The sequence below is a fragment of the Vicugna pacos genome, chromosome 9, assembly GCF_048564905.1.
Source record: "Vicugna pacos chromosome 9, VicPac4, whole genome shotgun sequence".
Taxonomy (NCBI): Eukaryota; Metazoa; Chordata; class Mammalia; order Artiodactyla; family Camelidae; genus Vicugna; species Vicugna pacos.
In genome coordinates, this window is record NC_132995.1 from 2,097,006 (window position 1) to 2,119,027 (window position 22,022).

Genomic DNA, 22,022 nt, shown 5'->3' on the forward strand with positions numbered 1-22,022 from the left:
TGCATGTTAACTAAACTTATTGTGGTGGTCATTTCGCAGTATATACATATATCAAATCATGTTGTACACCTAAAACTAAGGTAATGGTATATGTCAATTATAGCTCAGTAAAACTGGGGGCAAATCTAGTATCGATTGCTGTGTTGAGCTGACACATTAACAAAATTCAGTTTTAAAGAAATTTAAGAGCCCCTCCACCCCCTTCACCACCACCATCCCCACCATCAAAGGGAAGGGGTGCTGGATGTACAAGGCCATTAAAGACACGCGGGGGAAGTTACAAAAAGCCAATGTCAACCAGCACGTGAAAAGATGCTCTATATCACAAATTATCAGAGAAATGTAAATCAAAACTACATTGAAGTATCACCTCACACAGATCAGAATGGCCATCACCAAAAAATCCACAAACAATGCTGGAGAGGGTGTGGGGAAAAGAGAGCCCTCTCATACTGTCCCTTATTTCCTCAGTGGGAAGCCCTAGATCTTTATGCAAAAAAGTAGAGACTCTGAAATGGGTCCAATCTCAGCTCTGTCACTTGTGTGACCTTGGATCGGTTATCCATCTGCCTGAGCTGCAGTTTTTTCACCTATAAAGCAGGCAGCATAATAGAACCTCTCTCCTTATTGAGTTGCTGCCAGAATTAAGTGACAGATAGGATTCTCGGACCCTCTGCCACCCCTCGTGCTAAGTCTGTGTTAAGCCTCAATGGAAGAACCGGGCATTCAGCCATTTCAGCAGGTGTACATTTTATTACAGAAACAGCAGGGAAGGGCTGAAAAGGGCACAGGAGGGGGTGAGGGGGAATCCCCTGCAGAGGCTCATGCAGCTCCTCTCCGGCCCATCTTCTTACAGCCCTCAGTGACAGCCTCTGGGAAGACAGGTACTCTTTCCTCAAAGGACCCAACGCATCAACCCCCAAACCTTTAGTCCAGGGGACAGAAAGACCTCTCGGGAGGGAAGCCTGACTCCCCGGGACAGGGAGGACTTGGGGAGGCTGCGCTGAGATGGAGCAGGGCTGCTAGAAAGCACAGCAGGGATCATTCCTAAGGAAGGGAAGAAAGAAGAGGGAAATGTGTTTGTGCATCAGTTTTCGTCCTGGACCACTCTCCTCGCTCACTGGGCTCCACTCACCCTGTGCCTCCACCCGCCAGGCTGATTGACCACCTGGGACATACTTCTCTACTCTCCCCATCATCAGCACAAACAGCTCCTCTTCAGAGAGGGATTCTTCTAAACGCCCAGTGGAACAAAGTCGCCCCCTGCCATTGCTTTCTGTCACAGCACCTTCTAGGGAACTCACGTGGTTGCTAGTGTACCCCCGCCCTCCCACTAGAGGGCTTGCTCCAAGAGCACAGGGCCCTCCCCAGCTGCAGCCCCTCTGCACTCCCAGCCTGGCACACTGCGATCCTGCAGGGTGGTGCCGGGAGTGAATGTACGAGGCTTGCTCTGGGATAGATCAATCTTCTTGCTCCCAGACGGGCTCACGGTTTAGTGCACAGGTCCGAAAACTACAGCTTGAGAGTGACTCCAGCCTCTGCCCCTTATTATAGTTTTTTTAAAAATTGAGGTAAAATTCACATGACGTAAAATTCACCATTTAACCATTTTAACAAACCCAGGATCCATCACAGAGCAGTTGCTCAATAAAAATGCATTGTGTGAGTCCCTCAGTAGGTGAAACACAGACTTATCAGAGGAGCCAGCAATTCTACTAAGTATGTACCCAAAAGAATTGGAAACTGGTGTTCAAACACAGGTGGTCAAGCAGCATCAGTCACAAGACGGAAACAACAGGAGGGAGGGCGTAGCTCAAGTGGTAAAGCATGTGCCGGGTATGCATGAGATCCTGGGTTCAATCCCCAGTACCTCCTCTTAAATAAATAAATAAATAAACCTAATTACCGCCCCTACACACACACACACACACACAATGGAAACAACTCAAATGTTCTTCAGCTGAAGAATGGATAAACAAAATGTGGCATATCCATGTGAAGGAATACTATTCAGCCATAAAAAAGAATGAAGTACTGATACATGCAACTACCTGGATGGACTTTGAAAACATTATACTAAGTGAATGAAGCCAGACACAAAGGACCCCATAGTACGTGATTCCATTTCTATGAAATGTCCAGAATAGGTAAACCCTGAGACAGAGAGAGAGAGTTGACTAGTGGTTGCTAAGGGCTTGGATGAGACACTGCTGTAGGGTAAAGAGCTTTCTTTGGGGATGATAAAAATTTTCTGGAGCCAGATAATAGTGAGGGTTGCCCCACATTGTAAATGTACTACTAAATGTCACTAATGGTAAATTTTATCTTATGTGCATTCAGCCACAAATTTTAAAAATCCCACATAAGGGTGGGGGAGGATAGAGCTCAGAGGCAGAGTGCATGCTTAGCATGCCCAAGGTCCTGGGTTCAATCCTCAGTACCTCCAGTAAAAATAAATAAGTATTTATCTATTTAATAAATAAATACCTAGTCACTTCTCCCCAAATTTTTAAAATGAAAAAATCCCACAGAAACTTTACTGAGGGAACTCATAAACGGATCCCTCCAGCTCTCCACATCCCGGTCATGTGTGAGTGGTGCCTTGAGCTTAGGCTGATGTGCCTGGGACTTGTCATACAATTCTGTGATTCTACGATCGCAGGTCCCCCACCTGGGGCTCTCTGCTCCAACACTAAGCAGCTGGGACCCAGCCCTCCCACCCCAGCAGTGGACGGAAACTCTCCCTGCAGGAACGTACCTGTTGTCCAGCTCTGGGTTACAGTAATGGCAGTAACACTTGGGAGGTTGGAGAAGGAGTGAACAGAAAACAGCAAGAAACGGTAAGGTGAGGCAAGTCACCTGACTTCCCTCCCTTTCTCCCCACTCCTCCTGTCCTTCGTTCCTGCCCACCTCTCTCTCCTCCTTCCGCAGGTGGTGACACTGTTGATCTATTCAGCCTCCCCCCCTCTGCTCCCACGTTCTGCCTCATCTTCCAGCCAGTTCCCTCCATCCCTGCAAGAGACACCATCCTCCAGCCTGGGGTTTCTCACCTCCATCCCCGCTGACATTTTGACCTGGGGGCATCCTGTGCCATACAGGCTGCGGAACAGCACCCCTGGCCTCTACTCACCAAGTGCCACTGGCACCCCCTCCCCCAGCTGTGATGGCCACTGCTGAGTGTCCCCTGGGTGCCAACGTCACCCCGTTTGAGAACCACTCATTTAACTAAGGGCCTAAGCCCATGCCTGGGGCTCATCTCCTTGGCCCCTCCGCTTTCCCCATCCCTCACACCAAATCTATTAGCACATCTCCTCGTAACTGTCTCCAGGTCCCCTGATCCTCCCCACCTTCACTGAACACCCGGCCTGGGTCTGAGATACCCAGCTCCTCCATCCTTCCCTCTATGCTCCCTCCCTCTCTCCCTCCTCCCATCAGGTACCAGGCTCCTCCAACCCTTCCTCCGTGCTCCCTTCCCCTCCCCTCCCACCCCCGGGTCCTGGCCCCTCCTACCCAGTCTCCTTTATTGTAGGACACGAACAAGAAAGTGATCATCATGTAGGCGCATCGCAACCCACTCCATCTGGTTTTTTTCTTCGGCGGCTTCTTGGGGGTGGTGGTAGCTGGGGAAAGCTTCACTGGGGACAACCAAGTGGACGTGACTGGCGTGAAGGTCTGCCCTTCCCTGTCCCGACTCCTGCCTCCCCACGTCTCTGTCCCTCATGGATCTCCCTCTGAACTCCACACCCACAACACAGTATTTAGCCTTGGATTTTGCATTTACGTTTGTGGGAAAGATTAACCTGAAATTCTCCTTTCTCTGTTCTATCCATCGGATCTTTTGTCAAGGTTATTCTGACCTCAAAATGAGCTGGAAAGTGACTGTTTTTAGTTTTATGGAAGATTTTCTGTAAGATCAGTGTATTTCCTCCTTAAATGTTTGGAGAAATTCACTATCAAAGGCATCTGACCTGGGGAGGTGTGTGCAGAAATGTTATTTAATTGCAGATTAAGTTCCTTTAACAGAGGACTATTCAGATACTCTGCTACCTTTTGTCTCACCCTTGGTAGTTTTTGTTTTCCCAGGTTCTGTCCATTTAATCTAAACTTTCCATTCTATTGGCATAAGGATTTTCAAACTATCACCTGTCATTCTTCCAGCACCTGTAGGATCTGTGTGGATGCTCCCTTCTTCACTTCTGATGTTGGTAATTCATTCCTCCCTTGTTATTTTTACCACCAGTAATGCTATGGGCTATACTTTTATTAGTCTTTTCAGAATAACCATCTGTTAGAGATGTTGATTTTTATTAATTTTTTTTTCCTTTGGCTTTTTAACACGTCTTTCTTTCTACTTGGGTTCAATTTGTTCTTCTTTTTCAGAAGTCTTCCGACAGGTACTGAAATCACTGGTTTTCTGCCTTTCTACCTCCCTTCCTTCTTTTTAATACGTACATTTTCGATGATAGATTTCCCTCTAAGCAAAATTTTGACTGTATCCTCCAAGTTTAGATACTGATATCCTTACTAGTAATTAATTCAAAATTCTAATTGTTTTTTTCTTCTTTGTCCCATGCACTATTTATAAGTATATCTATTAATTTATAAGTTTGGGTTTTCTTTTATTGTTGATTTATAGCCTAATTCCCTTGTTCTCAGAGAGCATGCTCTAAGTGACTCCCACCTGAAACTGAGTCTCTCTTTGTGAATCAACATGTTGCCAAATCTGGTAAGAAAAAAAACCCCATTCACTTGAAAAGACTGCGTCTTCTGTCAATGCTGGGTGCAGAGTTCCATACGCATCCCTTAAGTCATGTTTGTTAGTTGCTTCCATCTATATTCTTACTAAATTTCACCTACCTGTTCTATCATTTATTGAGAGAGGTGTTACAGTCCCCCACCGTGGTCATGGATTCACCTATTTCTTATTTTAATTCTGTCAATTTTCATTTTACCTACGTGAAAACTACGCTGCCGTGTGAAAACAGATTTAAAACTTACATATAAATTTCAATGTGCCTCTTCACCTTTAGGAATATGTCTTGACTTCAGCAGTCAACAGAAGCAACTGGGAAGAGCACAAAGGTTCCCCACTCACACCTCGGGATGTTGGGTCTCCTTGGTCCCCGTGAGCACTACAAAGCGGGCAGGGTGGTCTGAAAGCACTGGCTGCCTTCAGAAAGACCCCGCTCAGGCACCGAAGCCCTGGCCTTGGTCACCTGAAGTCTTCTCTTCTTAAGGCTTTGTCGTAGCCCAGACTGAAGGAACTCACCGTCCTCTCGACGGGAAAGGACAGTTCCGTGCGCTCACCTTCTTCCTTACAGCCCTTTGTTTCTTCTAAAAATGAAGAGGAGGAGAAGGAGAAAGAAGGAGGGAGGGGGGGACGGACGAGGGAGAAGGAAAGGGGGAGGGGAGGGAGGGAGGGAAAGGTGGGAGGAGGAGGAGAGAAAGGAAGACAAGAAATCAGCACCTGCTGACGTGGGTGGAGCCCACACAATAAATTGCGCTCTAGGTGCCTCAGATACGGAGGGAAGAGGATGCAGCTGACCGCCTTGCGGACCCTTGATCCCAGGCACTGCTTTGCCTCGTGGCCTTTGCCCATGCTGTTCCCTCTGCCTGGAACACCCTTCGCCCAGATGTACACAGGGTTGCCTCCCTCACTTCCTTCACGTCTCTGCTCAGGTGTTGCATTCCCTGATCACCACTCCCATGCTGCGTTCTCCCCGCCTTTACTCTGCGATCTTCACAGGACTTAGCTCCCAACAGAACTTTAATCTACTTTTAAAAAATCTATTTGTTTTCTTTCTCTTATCATGAGTTCTACCTGAACTCAGATTTCTGTCTGTTCTGTTCCCTGCTGTATCTCCAACAACTAGCACAGGACTTAGCACAGAGTAGCTGATATTAATTAGTATTTGTTGCTGGATGAATGGAGGAAAAGTTAGACATATATGGTGGTAAGCTGATGACGATAAAGAGTGTAAGGTCTGATGATATCTAGAGGCTCCTCCAGCATGAAAAAAAGGAAAGCTAGTAACGGTACATCTTTGTGCACAGGAGCAAAGGCAAATGGTGGGGCCAAAGGGCATAGTCACTGCTTACCATTCAGCACCTGGAGGCTCAGCAAACCTAGGAGACAACGGACAGACTGAATCGTCAAGGCAGCATGGTAAACGCCCTCAGACCAACAGGCTGAACGGCTCACCCCAGGCTCCGTCTCACCTGTTCTCACTGCCCCCCCCAGGACGCTGATTCACACTGCATCAGAGCTAGCTGTCTGTCTCCACGCCAGCCTGTGAGTCTATGTAGAGGCAGCAAGCACGTCAGTTCTTCTTTGGGTTTCCACCGCCCCGCACGGTCCTGGCCCATACTGAGTCTTAAGAGAATGTTCTTGCCAAACCAGCTTCCCGCCAGAATTCCAGGGTATGCACGGACCGAGATACTTACCTAGGATCTCTGGTGTCATCCATCCAAAGGGAAGTGCGGTCCGAGAGGCAAGACCAGGTTCAGGGGTGCAGACAAAGTCCAGAGTGTTGGGTCCAAGGGGCCATGAGAGACGAGACCACAGGAGGGAAAAAGAAAATCACAAGATCAAAAGGCGGGAAGATCGGGAGCCAGTGAGGGCAGCGCCCAGGTGGGTCTGGGCAGCGGTGCGCAGGCGGAGACCACTGAGGGCCCCGCTGTGTGGGGCAGAGGGGAAATCAAACGGCTCAGGCTGCGAAGGCAGCCTCCACTGCTTTTCCCTGTATTTGGTGCCACCACGTCGTAGGCATCTTACATACTTCAGACAAACAGTGCCTGCGCTGGGAAGAGGCTGAGGGAACACGTAACATAGCACGTTAAAGGTGCTTCTCGTGCCTGGCGCCCAGGAAACACGAAATGAGTTTTTCTGATTGTCAGCGCTGCTGTCATCATAATGCTGCCCGCATCCCTGATTTGAGGAGGGGGGTGGCTCCCAGAAGACACCCCACCCTTTTTGAAAGGGAAACTAACATACCTATTTTTTCCAGTCTCTCTCTTTTTTTATTTTAAAGATTCTTTGAGAGATGAGCTGTGGCTAGGAAAGAACTCCTTAGCAGAGATGAGAAAGGGAACAAGAGAGAGGAACAATGTTTATATTTAAAGGGGGAAGGTGCAGCTCGGTGGTAGAGCATGTGCTTAGGATGCACGAGGTCTGGGTTCAAGCCCCAGTTCGTCCACTTAAAAAAAAAAAAAAGACTCTTACGTTTCAATACTGTTGAGATGTGGGCAGCAAGGAGGAGAAATCCCAGCAGGAGTCATCGGGCACCAACAGAAACAGAGAGGAGAGGACGAGAAAGGTGTTCATGGCTTCATCCTAGCCCATCCCACCCTGCTTGTCCTCAGAAGACTCCAGGCTTCTACACACTTGCCCCTTTGGAGACCTATTTATCCCCAGGTATCCATCTTCCTTGGGGATTTGTGCCCCAGAGTTGAGGAAGATTATCAGAAGATTATCCCCTTGACCCATTTTTATCTCACTATCTCATTGCTCTCCTTAGAGGTCAGGAGGGAGAAAGCATGAAGAAAGAGTAAGTTGTGCCTCTTTGGTCCTCCTTATTCAATAATCCTCTCAACAAACATGCACAGCTCAGTCCGTCTGTGTATCCTGGGGCAGTGGTCCTTGGCTTTTGAGAATCTGATAAAATCTGGGGACCTTACACACCCATGTGCTCACATGCCCAGTCACACTTAGAGCCTCGGACCCACCCGCACCCCACACGCTCTTGGGATGCTCCATGCGATCCCGGGGGGGGGACCCCAGGAGCCCACCCCAAGTCCTTCACAGATGGGGGCGGCCGACTTAGGCCTCCCTTAGCCGGCGGGCTTTCTCAACCCGCGCCTTCAATTGAAAACAGTCTGAAGGTTCCCTTCTCTTCCTTGTTTTTCCCTTTGTCCCAGCATCTGAAAACACCCAAATTACCCACAGAAAAGAAAGAATAACTTACTTTTTACTGGACGGTGCAGCAGAACCAGAAGTCAGGGAGTCAACATGGAAAAAAGTGAGCAAGGGCATAGGAACAACATTAACCCCTCTCCCAGTACCTTCCATCGTTTGCTCATTAAATATTCTTTAAGTTATTTTTAATGTTTCCTTGTGTAATAATTATAGGCTCACAAAACATTGCAAAAAGCAGTGGAGAAGGGTCCTGTGTACCCATTGCCCAGCGGTGGCATCTTACCCAAGCATAGTATGTTATCGAAACCAATAAACTGACATTGGTGCAATGCTATTAACTCAGCGACAGACCTTGCTCAGACTGCACCAGTTTTTGCATGCACTCTTTCCTTTTTTGATACTTTATTAAACATTTTTCTCACCATCATCCTTAAATGATAAGGACAGCGTTACCTTAGAAAGAAGGGGGAGTCATACAGTAGCTGAAAGCGTTTAGGTAAAAAATGCCCAATCAATGACCCAAAACAGGTGGGCAGCACTGAATTGCTGACTCTCCATCTCAAGGGAAGAGTGGCAGCAGGACGTGAGACTCAAGATTGGAGACTGAAGAGAAAGGACCGCCTCCTTCCTGGCCCACTACACTCATGAATTATGGTGGCTCCCCCTTGAACAATTTGCTCGTTGAGCTGAAGTTGGTGGGCCCACATGTGCAGGGTTAGTGTGTACAAGGGCCACCACCCGGGAAGCTTGTCACAGACAGAGCCTCCAGCTCCAACCCCAGGAGCCGTGGTTCCTTAGACAGATCTGAAGTGGGATCTTAGTTTTAAATGAAGGCCTTGAGAGGCATTGTGCTGGCTCAGAGGTCAGCCGACTTCGCCTGGAAAGGGCCAGGCAGTGGCCCTGCAAGCCACACAACCTCGGTCGTGACTACTCAACGCTGCCATCACAGCACGACAGCAGCCACAGAGGACCGACGAATGGGTTAGGCTGGTGTCAATAAAACTTTATTTACAAAAACAGACCTCGGACCAGGCTGTGGTTTGCCAACTCCTGCTTTCTGTCTCAGCGGTTCCCAAGCCACCTGAATCAAATCACTGGAGAACTTTTTTTTTTTGAAGGAACAGATTCCTAGATCCCACCCCTTGGCATTCTCACATAGAAGGTCTGGGAAGAACACAGAAATCTGCATTGTTTCCTTTTTTTTTTTTTTAAGTTTCTGATCATCAGCCATTTTTGGGGAATTATGCCTTAAAACATGGGCTCCATCTGGACCGCAGTGTCCTGTAAGAATTCAGTAATAGAATAGCAGTATGTTCTCCAAAGTTAGTTCTTTTTCACTCCTGCCCATTAGCAAAATAACAGGCACCAGCAGTTGAGGGAGCGCCGTTTTCCTTCAAAGAACAGCCGTGCAGCCCAGCTGTGTGCTGGGTGTTTTTCTAGGTCATGGACATCAATGATGGACAAGTCCTTGCCCTGGAGGGTCCGTGGAGTCAGGACAGAGGGGTGCTTCTCCCTCTCACCTGAGCCCTGGAGATGCGTGTGCATCTGTCTCCAGAGGAGACGCTTTGCCATCTCCCTTCCTTGGAATGTCCCCTCCGCTCTCTAAAGGGCACGGCCCCTTTCTCTCCCAAGAACCACCACTTTACCTTCTGGAAGAATGAATGAGGTAAGCTCTTTAAGCTCTTTTTCATTGGTGCAATTTATACACCAAATGAGAGAGATATAACTTAGACCCAGACCTGTGCTGGAGCTGGCTCACAAGAGAAGATTGTTCAATTTTCAGGAATTTCTTGAGCCACCGTGACACCACGAGTAGTTCGAAGTCAGCCAGCGTTAAAGTATTTACACTACAGAAGTTGGCCATCGCTCCGATCAGGGCCCGCTCCCCCACCGACAGCCCACAGAGGTGGCTGTGAAATGTCACCAGCACACCACAACTGCAGTCCACCCGGACCGGTCACCCTCCTGACCCCAGGCCGGTGACTGAATGCCAGAGCCTGCACCAACCCTTCCTTTGCACTTCTAATGAAATTTTAAAGTTTTAAGGTGCAGAGGAAGTCGTGGGAAGGTCAGCTCAAAGACACACCCTCGTGGCACTTACTTTCTTCTTCTGTCTTATCTGGAGGCGAGAATGCGGGCAGCCGGGTTCCAGCGGAGGTGCCGGGTAGAGAGAGAAATCAGCGTTAAGACCCGGGTCCCAGACACCCCTGCACAGCATCCCTGACTAATCACAGGTGAGCAGAAGCGTCACAGCAGGTGGGCGGACTCCGTAAGGCAGCCACTCTTTCTCGCCAACAAATATTGAAGGACATCTACCAGGTGCAGGGTCTGGAGGACACTTGGACGGCGAGTCAGACAAGGTCCTGACTCCCAGGGAACGTGAGCGGTCACATTCCAGCCAGAGAAGCGGGCAGCGGGAGAGTCATCCATCAGATACCAGAGGGATGAGTGTTTCTGGGCAAACCTACAGGGAGTAGCAGGAACAGACTGGGGGGCGATGGCTGCTGACCTCGTAGGGGTGCCGGGGAGGGCGCCTTGGAGGAACTGTCACTGAGTCTGAGACCTGAAAGATGAGTGAGGGTTAGCAAGGGGAAGACGCCTGAAGGGGAGAGATGAGCATTCCAGGCAGAGGGAAGAGCTTAGACGTGGGCCTGGGGTGTGTGTGGGGGCTGGTGGAAGGGGTCCGGAGCTTCGGAAGGACTGAGAGAGACGCTGAGGGGGCGCAGCAGCAGAAGGTGACCCGGACATAAGAGTATACAGAGCTAGAGGATGCAGACCCCGCAGGTGATTTTAAAGACCTCAGACTTCATCCTCAGAACAGTGGCGAGTCGTGGAAAGATCTGGACCCAGCTCTGTTGATTACTAGCTTTGGCAACTTACCCCACCTCTTTGTGCCTTGGTTTCCCCATAAAAGTGGAGTTACAACAGAATAACCCACCGTCCTGTTTGCCCAGGATTAGAAGGAGGCCCCAGGGTGAGAGCGGTTTTATGTTTTCCCCTTGGGTGAGAGAGTTTTGGTGCGACAACTGGGACTGTCCTGGGCAAACAGGGTCACTCTAGATTATGACAGCGTCACCCCTTCCTAAGGGGAGTTTGATGATTAAAAGAAACAACACAATCAGAGCGCTGAAAACACCCTGGCTTTTCAAAGGTGCTTCGAGAGATTTTTGTTAGTTGCCACTTCGCCTCTGATGTTCTGCGTCCTTCTGGGCCTCAGTGTCCCCATCTGTGGAGATGCTCTCCTGCCCCATGAGCCTCTGACTGTCACCTTGTCCACCCTCAACTCTAGGCTGAAGGTATCAGATAACAGGTTATTATGCCTAATAATGGCTAGATTACACTGACCCTTGGCTTCATAGCCGCTTCACATGTTGAAGAAGAAGCACATTTTGCTATTTATAAAGTCTAATATATATGATGGAATACTACGCAGCCATAGAAAAGAATGAAATAATGCCATTGGCAGCAACATGAATGGACCTGGAGATCATCATACTAAGTGAAGACAGAGAAAGACAAATATGTGAGATCACTTAGATGTGGAATCTAAAAAATATACAAATGAACTTGTTTGCAAAACAGAAACAGACTCACAGGCATAGAAAACAAACTTATGGTTACTGAAGGGGGAAGGGAGGGGAGGGATAAATTAGGAGTCTGGGATTAACAGATACACGTTACTATATATGAAACAGAGAAACAGCAAGGTCCTATGGTACAGCACAGGGAACTATATTCAATAGCTTGTAATAGCCTATAATGAAAAAGGATATGAAAAAGAATATATATAGATATATATCTATGTATAACTGAATCACTATGCTGTACACCAGAAACTAATACAACATTGTAAATCAACTATATTTCAATTAAAAACAAAACTGGAAAAAACAAAGTCCAGATGTTTTCTAACGAGGCAAGGAGAGAGGTTCTGGTTCACAAAGGGCTGGCACCTATGGATAAGAGGACTATCTGAGGGCAGGAGTCAGGGACGGCTACGTTACCCAGCTTGTTAGAAGGGGGAGGACTTGGAGCTCCACAAGCAATGTGGCAAGAAGGAGAAGGGAGAAGAGAAAACAAGAGTAGGCGGAGCCACTGAGATGGGAGAAAGCCATCTACTCAGAATGGCTGTGACCATTCTTGACAAGACTCTTCATCAAAACTCATCAATCGTAGATCTGAGTGGATTTATCATGGGAACCCGTGAAGGAGAGGTCTACTTCCAGGTTGATAAGAAACCAGAGGAAGCACAGAGTTCTTTAGCAACCCAAGGTGGAGAGAAGTGAGAAACTGTTGTCTTCCAAGGAGCAGAAACGACGATGGAGCTTTGAACTCCAGAACCCAAGGAATGGTGGGGGGTGCGGGTGGGGCGGAGTTGAACCCACTTTAACCAGCTCCCTAGTGCCTGAGTTTTTCATGTATTTTATCATAACATCATAAACAACCCCTTATAGTTGGATTACGAGCTCTACTTTACGGGGAAGAGGACAGACTTGCCCCTGGTCTCATAGGCTGGTAAAGGACAGAGCTGGGTTGAAACTCCAGCACATCTGCTCCAGGAGGCCCTGCTCACACGCACTCTGCCTAGATCTCCATATCCAGGTGTGTCCTGTGTAGTGGGGCATGAACCCTCGGGGATGGCTGAGGGGACCTCAGGTGGACACAGGTTCACTTCAGCTCCTTTGGCGTCACATGATGAGTATATCTAATTTTATATCTAATCCCTAATTCCCTGTACACTTATCTTTTGACTAGAGAGATAGTCTCAGAATGAGGCTGACTTGTCTATAGCACCCCTCTAGTGCTCTCTGATCTTCCTTTCCACCAAAGAGAGAGAGCAGAGTCTTCAGACCAAGATCCCCAGCAAAAGCCAGTATTGTGTTGTAATTTATTAACATTTTATTTTCTTTATATTTATTTTTGCAGTTGTCTTCTCCTCATAACAAATGATACTGGCTTTGAACTTACTCAAGTGACGTGAAGTATCCTTTTCAAAATTGCCTATTTAAGTAAAACATGGAGTCCATTTAAAGAAAAACATAAATGATAGCACTGAACTGGATAGTAAAGGATGTGACAGGAATTCAGTCTCTCTGTGAATATGGGACCATTTTTTTTCAGTCATCTCATTATCAAAAAACCAAAAAGATAATACCCTGTGTTGCTGAAGGTGTGGAGAAAGAAGTGTTATCGTGGGCTGTTCATAGAGGGCTGTTTATAGAACTGTGGATTCGTTAAACTTCTGTCCAAAGTTAAAATGCCCTTTGACCCAGCCATTTCCCTTTTAGGGGTTTATCTTACAGATATGTACGTGCAAAAAAGAAAAATGCAATGGCTGTACAAGAGTGTTCGTTGTAGCACTGTTTGCAGTGGCATCAAAACGAACTGAAACAAAACTGAAATCAGAGTAAGTGAGAGGAAGAGGAACCTTCCGTGAACAGGAGACATTAAATTATATGAGTGTGAATGAAATTTCATTCAGGTATTTGAAAGAAAGGGGTAAAGTTCTTTTGCTGAACTGTATATTTTTAACTCAAAAAGTTGAGGATGTACGTATATAAGCCTGAGTGTTTCCTGTGAGAATGTATAAAAGACTAGTCATGGTGGCTGTTTCTAGACAGTAGACTGGGAATGAGATGGAGAGGAAGATTCTTGACTTTCGTTTCCTGCTCTTCAAATTTTCCCATGTGCATATACTATTTTTACAACTTAAAAAACCCACAATGCAATATTTATTATGTTAATATAACTGTATTAAAATTTCACAGTAATAAAAATTTCCATTATCTTAAAACTCAAAGAAACAAAATGCAATTGGATACATCTGGATGGTTCTTCCAAAACAAATGAATAAGACATAAATAAACAAAATACTTGTTTGAAATAAATAAGTAAAAATACAAATTACTCTGTAAGTCTGCATTTCCTTAACGACCAGAGAAGAGAAACACCAGGAACGAGAGACTCCTCAAACTTACCATCTGTTGACAGCCTGCTCATCATACCTGAGGAAGAAGATGTAAAAGACATTCAGCCGGGGAGCGATGGAAATGTTAGCCATCCTGATTGTGGTTTTATAGATGTGCACATCTATCAACATTCATCGAAGTATACATCTGAAATATGTGTAGTTTACTGTACAGGAACCATATCACAATAAAGGTGTTTAAAAAAGCTATTCAAATGCCATGGAAGGAAATATTCCTAATTTCTAATGGATTTCCCCAGTTCGACAGATTTAACAAACTCTTTGGGAAGCGTGGCTATGATTTAGGTTTTACTCAGTATTCCCACTGTCGCTTTTCTCAGCCCCATCATCACGAGCAGGCATCACCGTCTCTAATCTAATTCAATTCCTAGGGGGAGTTTTGTGTGTGTGTATGTCTAATCTCCATCAGTCTCTGAGTTCCTAAAGAGTGAGCATATCTGATTCATCTTTGGGTGTCCATTACCCACGCATGGATCCAGGTGTGCATTAGATGCTCAGAAAATCTTGCTCAAAAATCTCCCCCCAAAGTTCACAGTCTAAGGGCATCATAAACGTGGCAAGGTTCTTACCTACGATTCCTGACAGCAGCCCATCCAGAAGAGGAGTCGGCACAGTGGTCAAGGATACAGTTGTGGTGCAGGATGGTGGGACCGGGGGACCACGGAGATGAAGCCATAAGTAGAAAACCAAAGACCAGATCAGATGCTGGGAGTTGGAATCAGGTCAGGAAATAGAGTCCACCCTGGGTCATGGGAGTGGGTAGACGTGGGTAGGCGTTTGCTTTCAGGGAGAGTTTAAGTGAGCTGGGAAACGGGCATAGACCATCCTTCAGTCATGTGAGAAAGAGAGGAAGCAACTATGCTTTGCTGACTCTGGAAAGAGGTGCCAAGCTCTCCCCTTCCGCTGACTTCGCACCAACCCTCTCAGATTACAGAGCTGCCCCCACACTGCTGATGAGAAGAGCGGGACCTCTGAGAAACTGTATGATTTGTGAAATCCCATGCCGCTGCTGAGTGAGGCCGCAAGAATTCAAACTAAGATCTCCCCAACTTCCTCTATTCACGAAACAAGAATATTAATACCCGTCAAGGGGTTGGAGTTAGGCTCCCTACATGCTGAGAAATTCCACTAAGTTTGTTAGTGGAAGCTTCTCTATTTACGCAGCTCACAAAACCATACTCCGTATCACTGCAAGTCAGCTGTGGTAATGTTGCTGGGAACACTGGGATGGAGATGAGCAGATATCCAAGCCACCTGCTTCCCTAACGGGGTGATCGTGGGCTGGCCACTGAACTCCTTGCCTCGGCAGGAGGAGACATTATCTTCCACTTGGAGCTGTAGCAATAGCAAAGGAAGATAAAGTACATGGAGTTCTTAGCCTAATTCCTGGTCCGACACAAACATTCAGTAAATGTCAGGAATAGTAATATGATGTAAGTAATAATAGTAACACTCTTACGTGGGGATGACTGTGTGCACACGTGCGTTTGCGTGTGTGTGTGTGTGTGTGTGTGGTGTTGAGGGTGGTGGGGATAGAAGCTGGAAGAACCACTGGACCCTAGTTTTCTTAGGTTGAGCTGAAAAGTGTTTCACACCTCTGACTGCGTTCAACTGCATGAAGCAGGCATAGAGAGGTGAAGTGACTTCTCCAAGGGTGTCCAGCTCAGAAGGGGCAGACGTGGGCTCTGAGTACAGGAGGGTTTGATCCTGAGCCCATGCCCTTTCTGCTGGCCATCAACTCACTTTCTGAGCAAGTCTCCTGCCTCCCCAGCTTATAAACTCAGTCATAAAGATGTGGCCTCATTTCACTGAACTGGTTCCAGGTTGCCATCTGTTATGGACTGGACGTTTGCATCCACCCAGAATCCATATCATATGTTGGACTCCTAATGTGATGGTGTTTAGAGGTGGGGCCTGTGGGAGGTAATTAGTCCTAGATGAGGCCATGAGGATGGGACTCCCATGATGGGACTAGTGTCCATATAAAAAGGAGAGGCCAGAGCTCTCTCTCTCTCTCCCCACCAGACAAGGACCCAGTGAGAAGGCAGCTATCTGCAAGCCAAACAGGGGGACCTCACCAGGAACTGAACATGCTGGCACCTTGATCTCAGACTTCCAGTCTCCAGCACTGTGAGAAACACATGCCTATTGTTTGAGGCACCCGGTCTACAGCATTCTGTTACAGCGGCCCACGCTGACTGAGGCACCCTCCACAGGAATTATGGAGCGGACAGTGGTGATGCTGAATTCTTCTATGGCCTCAGAACGCAGAGGTGGAGATTACTGTGTCTGTCCAAATAGGAGATCTCAGGTAGACCTGAATTTATCCCTATGACCAACTGGCTTTCCTGTAGTTATATGGGGACCACGAAAATGTGCTCAACTTCTGGGCAGCTGGTTTTTACGGGGGAAGGAAGGGTACAGTATTTTGTTTTCATCAAAATGGTCAAGTCTCCATTGTTTATGCTTCTAGATTAGAAGCTGGGCTGTGGACAGTCAGTAGAAGAAGGATCCATTAAAGGTCAGTAGAAATTACCCTTTTCAGACAAGGGCCATCAGAGGCAAAAGGAGAGAGCTGGAACAAGAGACTTACCTTTCAGTACTGTTGACAGGCCAACAGCGGGAAGATGGGGACCAGCAGTGGCCAGCGAGGATCATTTTCCCAATGAAGACACAGAGAGAATATGCAATTAATCAAGTCATCCTTCATACCTCACTGCACACCCTAGGTCCCAAGATAGGCTGGGGCGCCAGAATGAGAAGCTGTGACCCATTCTAAGAACCACAGGCCTCTTTAGAGACGCACTTATCCCAGAAGTCAAGAAACCCCAGGGAGACCAGTTGTCTGAGGCATCCAAACCCTCCCTCCACTGAGTCTCAGGAGGTCGGCAGAGGACCCTCTATAACAACCAGGAGTCATCTCCACTTCTCAGCCAGAGGCCAGGATGGCTGGCACTTGGTAAAGAGGGAGCCTTACCCTGTACCATGTTTTTTTCTCATCTAAAACGCACCATGAATACACAGAACCCAACCCAACCCAGTTGTATGTTTTAGAGCAGAAGGTCACTGATCCTACCGAACATCTGATTAAAGCTATGAAGTCCATATTCCCAGAAAACACGCAGGTGCTCTCTCTCTCACACCCAGCCTTACACGAGATGACAGAGGCAGGCTGACCTCCCCAGAGACCACCCAGGTGCCCCCAGGGATCTGCAGATTCTGGGTTCAGAGCCATGTTGGGACTGAGAGTATCCTCTGAGGGGCCCAGATTGCAGATGGAGGTCAGCCCTTTGACCTTTCCCCTTTACCCCTTCCTCCTCTGGGTTGAAGGGCTCCCTAGTTACGCAGGGAGGAGACAGGACTTACACTTGACTGGAAGGAGCAACAGAACCAGGAGCCAGCAAATTGACATGGAAGATAAAAGCAAGCGGGAAAGTTGGATTAGCAGTGACAACACCCACTTCGGTTAATTCCCGCACGCGCTTCTTTATTCCTTCATTCACCTGCTGATTGTTCGGTGCGGAGGGGCTCCCTGAGACACTATTTTCATGTAGCTTGTCGCATGTAATTAAACAGAGATCAAACAGCTTGATAACTCTATTTATTAGCAAGGCTGTTGGGAACCCCTTCTTTAACATAATGAATCCCACAGATGGATTATATATACAATATACACATAAAATTATAAACTTATACATAATATAATCATATTGATATGATGTATGTATATTATATATAAATTACATATTATATAATTATTATTAATTATATAATTGACATAGCAATTATATACCATGTAGAATTCATTTCCAAAACTATACATACCCTGTTATATATATCATATTTATCATTATATAAGGTTGGGTTTTTTGGAAGCATTGTTTAAAAGAGCAATCTATTGGAAACAATTTAAATGCCCATCAATGAGTTTCTGGTTCAATGAATTATGGATGTTTATACAAGAAATATTATACAGCTATTAAAAATAAGATTGAGGCTGCTCTTTACAGACTGACATGTGGTGACCTTTGAGACGTATTGTTAAGTGAAGAAAGCAAGGCGGACACAGAAGAGTGTGCATAATATGCTGCCTTTTGTGTAAAAATGGAAGCAGGTAGGTTATAAACGTATTCAATGCTCATTTGCTTCTTCTTGCATAGACTGTCTCTGGAAGGATCTGTAAGAAACAGGAAGTGCTGGATGCTTTTGGGGAGGGGAGCATGGTGAACAGGCTGGGGAGATTTTTTAATGCCACAGCCTTCAGAACACTTGAATTTTGAATCTTGGAAATCTTATTTAAATTAAAAGTTTCATGAGAAGAGAGGTATTATTTTACATTTTTGCAAATCTCTCCAATGTCTGGCTTAATAGAAAACAGTCGGGGTCTTATTTCTGCTTCTGCAGTCAATTTGTTATGATTTGCTGTTTTGTTGAAGCAAATAATTTTTCTCTTGGACAGAAGTGGAATTCCTGGATTAATTAATGTTTTGAGGAACTACCAAAGCAGCCAAAAAATTTCACATTCCTACCAACGTTCTAAGGGGGTCCAACTCCTGCACATCCTCACCAACACTTTTTATCGCCTGTCTTTTTGGTTAGAGCCCCCCTAGTGGGTGGGAACTGGTGTCTCACTGTCATTTTGATTCTTACTTCTCTGATGACTAGTAATAATGGGCATCTTCGTGTGCATGTCAACAAGTTGTACAAATAAACACTCCTAAATTAAAAATTTAAAAATTCTAATAAGATAAATATCAGTGGAGATACCCCATATTTAAAAAACAGAGCTCTTTGGGATCCTTAATAATTTTTAAGAGTGTTCAATGGCCCTGAGGCCATGAAGTTCAAGAAGCACCGGCTAGACTGAGTGTGGGTCAGGTCCGAGTATAACTCTGATGGGAATATTCCGACCATCCTTTCTTCCTGGTAAGAACTCCCTGTTCACCCACTGAACCTTTATTCCCCTGGACAAAAGGATGAAGGAGGGCAGCTCTTTTGGCTGTGGGCATCGATATAAGACAAAGGTGGTGGTGGCTTGCTTTTGCTGGTTATTCCCTGGCCCCCAAGAATCCTCAGAGGGGTCTTAAAACCTGCACGAGTCTGAGAGGAGCTGGCTATGGGGACACAAACTTGGGAAGTCCACAGTTCTTACTTTTTTCTTCAGTTGCGACTGGAGGCAAAAGTGTTAGCCATCCGGATCCCAAGAGGAGCAGGAAGCAGGGAGCAGAGAGAGAATTCAGCATTAGACTCAGATCAGTGCAATGCCCAAGACCAGAGCTGAGAGTGTAACTAGAGGTCAGCTCACCCACCCTTTATTGATAATGCTCCATACATCCACTAGCCATCCACCATCCATCTATCTATCCACCCAACCACCCATCATCCATCTATTATCCATTCATCCAGCCATCCATCATCTAGCCGTCCATCATCCATCTATCTATATACATCCATCCGTCTTTCATCCACCCACCATCCATCTGTCTGTCCATCTACCATCCATCCATGGATCCATCCCCCCATCACTGATCCAATCGTCTATCCAATATCCAACCATTCATCCATCTTCTGTCCATCCATCATCCAACCAACCAGCGTTCATCTGGCACAAACACTGGCCACTGGTCTGTGCTTAATGCTAGGGATGCTGTTGAATTAGACTCAGTTCCTGCTCTGTAGGCATGAGCAAGACTGGTGGGGAGAGAGATCCTGGCACAGGAGTAAACAAGACATCTTAAGCCCTGATCTCATGAAAGCCGTGACCTATGAAGGTCTCAAATATCTCACAGGCTTTTCAGACTTAGCATGTCCAAAAGAGGATCTGTGGCCATCATCCTCCCAGCCATCAAAAAATAAAAATGTTGGTTTTTGTTAATAGAATAAATATCTGTGAGTTCACATTGATATAAGCACTTAAATAAATAACTAGAGCAGAAGTGTTGGGTCCTCCTTGCAGAAGAATTCCAACTAGTACATGTGGAAGGAATAAGAGAAAAAGTGCAAATACTACAGTCATCATTTTTGCAGACAAGATCCACAGATAGATGCTAAAACTGAGGAGAAATGGGATATTTGCATAGTCTCCAACGGTCTCCTCCAGGGTTTTTATTAATTATAAGGGGAAATTAGTAACTGAGGAGAGTGGAGAACCCTGGCAGACACCCCCTTAACCAAGTGATTAAAGTTAACATCACAGGTAGTGAGCCACATCAGCGCCACGTAAACCCTGACAAAGTGTGCAGAGGACGGCGGGGCCCCACGTCTGTGGTGTGTAACCTCATTGTAACCCTGGGAAGACTTCAGACTCAGATCAAGAGGCATTCTACAGAATAGCTGACCAGGGCTCTTCAGAAGTGTCCAGCTCAGGAAGATTGGCAAACTTCAGCCACAAGTTCCAAGGAATAATCGCAAGAGTACGGGGATGTGGCAACTCAGTGCAGTGTGGGGTTAAATAGAAAGAGGACCTTTGTGGAAAAACTAGTGACAGTTGAATAAAATCTGCAGTTTCGTTCATATGAAGGTCTCGGTTTTGATCCCTGCGCTACGCTTAGGTAAGACAGTAATATCAAGGGAAGCTGGGGGAAGGGTATTCGGGAACTCTGTTTTCTGTGAGTCTAAAATGATTTCAAGATAAAAATTTTAAAACCAGTTGCTGTGTAGAACTTTTCCGTTAAGGGAAGCCTCAATCACTCAGTTGCAAAAAAAAAAAAAAAAAATCATGGGAGTCTTTTTTCACTCTTGTCTTTCCCTAAACTCCAGCGTCTAGTCTGCCATGCGATCCCGTGAACTCTTGTTCCTAGAGGCCCGGTAACATCCCACTGGCCCTGCCTGCGCCCCATACCTGCACCTGTCTCCTGACTGCTCTCTTCCTTCTGCCCTGCTTCCTGTCCAGTCTGCTCTTCACCCAGAGGCAAAACTGACTGCCTAAGCGCAGACCCCCTCCCACGCCCCAAACAAGGCATTGTCTCACTGAAAGTCCGGTAACAGCTCCCTTGGGCACCTGTGACGTTCACATGTTCTGGTTCCTGCCTCCCCTCTGTCCCCACCTGTAAGAACTCCCCCCCACGCCACTCACCCCATCTGCCGCGCTCCAGACACCCTGTCTGCCCTCAGCCCCACGGAGGGACACAGCCCTCCTGCCCCAGAACCTCGGCAGGCGCAGTTCCCTCCCCCTTCCCCATCAAGGCATCTTCTCACATGTCACTTATTTGACCTTCCCCGACTTGCCACACTAGGACGTGTTCCTATGTGTAATGTGAGAGAATTCCACAGAGATGGGGCTACGTCTGTTTTTTCACCCACTGCATTCCCAGCATCAAGCACATGGAACAAACCAGGAACTCAATAAACAGTCATGGAGCGAATGAGGCAGCGGGGAGAACTCAGCTTTGTAATGCGACTCGAGTCTTCCTCCCAACACGTGGTGTATTTATATCGTAAAGTTCTGGGCTTCCACTAAACTCTGTAACCATGGTAACATTAACTGCAGGCGCTATCCAGGACACACAGAAGTCCGATGGACTGGAGGTGTTTATGAAGCCCACTGGTCGGGTGAGCACAGTGAGGTTTACAGAGGTGACCTGACCCACCCCAGCATCACAAGGAGTCAGTGATTAAAGCAGGATACAGACTCAAGTCCGTCCGTCCCCAAGGGCAGGACCTATGGTCCCCAGGACCCCTCCACCCCACCGCCTCCACCAAGGGGAAGGGGAAACAAGAATGTCTAACTGGAAACAAGAAGGAGCCTGCCTGGGCATCAGGAGGCTCCCTGAGGCCAGCCACCAGAAGCCCGCCCGCTGTGGGGAGAAATGGAGCAGGAGAGACCGGAGCGGGCGTAGGCTTTACCTTCCCGGGGAACGCAGGCTTCTGCCAGTCCCAGGAAACACACAGTCAGCAGGAGCATCTTCAGAGGTGGCCCTGGTTTGTGCATAGTGGGGCTGGGATTTGAGGTGGACAAGCTCCTTCAAGGACAAAAGGGACTCTGGTCACCCACTGTCCTCCCAGATTCCAAGGGCAAAGCTCACCACCCACACATGCCCTCCAGCTGGCCCGGAGGCTGACAGGTGTCCAGGCCTGTGCCCACGCTGCTGGGGACAGCGTCTTCCCCCTTGTGCCTGC

The 22,022-nt window shown here is 47.0% G+C and overlaps 1 protein-coding gene across 1 annotated transcript; it reads right to left on the minus strand.

The window, feature by feature from the left end:
* Positions 1 to 835: 835 nt before the first annotated feature.
* EDDM13 (epididymal protein 13) lies at positions 836 to 21,834 on the minus strand. The gene is made up of 7 exons (XM_072968868.1): positions 21,750 to 21,834; positions 19,057 to 19,074; positions 6,100 to 6,228; positions 5,308 to 5,334; positions 3,511 to 3,635; positions 2,759 to 2,796; positions 836 to 1,047 (listed from the first exon to the last, which is right to left on the minus strand). The coding sequence occupies exons 1-7, from the start codon at positions 21,832 to 21,834 to the stop codon at positions 1,023 to 1,025; spliced, it is 447 nt and encodes a 148-aa protein (XP_072824969.1). The 3' UTR covers positions 836 to 1,022.
* Positions 21,835 to 22,022: the final 188 nt, after the last annotated feature.